Genomic DNA, 1,953 nt, shown 5'->3' with positions numbered 1-1,953 from the left:
CTGAGCTAGCCAAAAAAACTATATGGCCAGTTTAAAAATACTGCATACTGCCTTTTATCAGTTTATGATCTAAGGTGTGTGTGTGTGTGTGTGTGTGAGAGAGAGAGAGAGAGAGAGAGAGAGAGAGAGAGACAGAGAGAGACAGAGAGAGAGACAGAGAGAGAGACAGAGAGAGAGACAGAGAGAGACAGAGAGAGAGAGACAGAGAGAGACAGAGAGAGACAGAGAGAGAGAGAGACAGAGAGACAGAGACAGAGAGAGAGAGAGCCCGTATAGTAACTTCTTGATTTATGTTCTTTACTCCTTACAGATCCTGGAGACATCTGAGGCTTGATGGGGACTTTCCAACATTCCAGACTGCTGTCCTACAATGAAGCTCTGAGTCACTGACCCAAGTACTGGCAACAACGTGGAAGTCCAGGACAGTCAGCGTAATGCACGGTCGGTCAGTCTAAGCAACAGCCAAGAGCTAGCGTGGCCTGAAACTCCAGCAAACGCTAGAGAAAGCCTCCAGCGTTCATGGAAAGAGAAAAGGAAAGGATTCCCAGCCAATCGCAACGAACTTTCCACAGCTCCAAAGAGCCCACCTTCCTTATCCATCAGGGTGCACTGCCTAGTGACTCTCACTTGACCCTTCCGCAAGAAACACAGTGTAGAGATCTCACTGAAAACATAAAGACCAACGCGCAGCAAAGGAGACCCGGAACAGTGATACTATCAAAGCACCCAAACAGAATTATGTCAGGGAACCAGCCTAGCCCTCCGGTGATCCCATCCCGCAGGCCAGGATTCCGGATATGCTACATCTGTGGCCGAGAATTTGGTTCCCAGTCGATTGCCATTCATGAGCCCCAGTGCTTGGAGAAGTGGCGCATTGAGAACAGCAAACTGCCCAAGCACCTGAGGAGGCCAGAACCCTTCAAACCACAGCCCATCGGTGGCAGTGGCTCCTATAGCCTTCAGGAAGCCAACGAGGAGGCATTTCGGAGTGCGCAGGCTCAACTGCTCCCCTGTGACTGTTGTGGCCGCACATTCTTGCCAGATCGTCTCCTGGTTCACCAGAGAAGCTGCAAGCCAAAGGGTGAGAATTCCAGAAGGCTGGGCACTGATGGTCCCGATGCTCCTACTGGTCTCAAGAAAGCTTCCAGTGGCATTCCAGCCCGACCAAGGACTCTCATCTGTTACATTTGTGGTAGGGAATTTGGCACACTGTCCCTTCCTATCCATGAGCCCAAATGCTTAGAAAAGTGGAAAATTGAGAATGACCGGCTCCCTAGAGAGCTGCGTCGGCCACTGCCCGAGAAGCCCCAACCTCTTCTAACTGGACAGCCCAGCCAAGAAGGGTCAAAAATTCCTGATTCAAACTTAGAAAGGAAAGGCGGCTCAAATGTACCCACCAATTCCAAGCAACAAAGGAACATGGCGGCCCCGAGTGAGGACAAGGTAACTGGCGTCATATAAGATGAAGTAGTTGAACCGGGGACATATTGCATCTTCAAAAGGGATGAGAGAATTGTTCCGAGAGCCTGCCACCTCAGCCCCAAGGATGGTTTCTCTCAAAGTCTTTCTTACTTGTGTTTTAAGGTGGTCTGTCCAAGTGGATCTCCTTTTGGACTCCAGGGGCTATGTCTCTTTTGGCAAAGTAGACCTAACAACAACACACTTGCCTGATTGGTTCATAATCCTTTTCAGTCCTACAGCCTTAAAGAGATGGACCTTTTTTTCCCCCTCTGATCCCTCACCCCAATAATCCCTGGAAGAGACTGTTACTTAAAATGAGTCATTCATGCTGTGTCTACATTACAGAGATATAATTCTCATTCCAACAGCCAAAGTTTATTGCTGGTTTATTTTAGTCGTCTACCTTAGGAATTCAGTTCTGGCAATGCTGGATTATGCTGTTTGAGTTTATCTTACTAAAATAGAATCTGTGTCAAAAACCTCAAATGACTT

General features: G+C 48.2%; 1 protein-coding gene across 1 annotated transcript; it reads left to right on the top strand.

Annotated features, from left to right (window-relative positions):
• Nucleotides 1-442: 442 nt before the first annotated feature.
• Nucleotides 443-1,751, top strand: LOC121453114 (zinc finger protein 474-like). Its single transcript, XM_041659619.1, has one exon. It carries the CDS (start codon nt 520-522, stop codon nt 1,459-1,461), a length of 942 nt encoding a protein of 313 aa, XP_041515553.1. The 5' UTR covers nt 443-519; the 3' UTR covers nt 1,462-1,751.
• The last annotated feature ends 202 nt before the right edge of the window (nt 1,752-1,953 follow it).

This window comes from Microtus oregoni, unplaced genomic scaffold (genome assembly GCF_018167655.1).
Source record: "Microtus oregoni isolate MIOR12 unplaced genomic scaffold, Mior012 000011F_ref0000422, whole genome shotgun sequence".
In the NCBI taxonomy this organism is placed as follows: Eukaryota; Metazoa; Chordata; class Mammalia; order Rodentia; family Cricetidae; genus Microtus; species Microtus oregoni.
The sequence above is the reverse complement of the archived record's forward strand: the minus strand, read 5'-3'. Positions and strand labels throughout refer to the sequence as shown.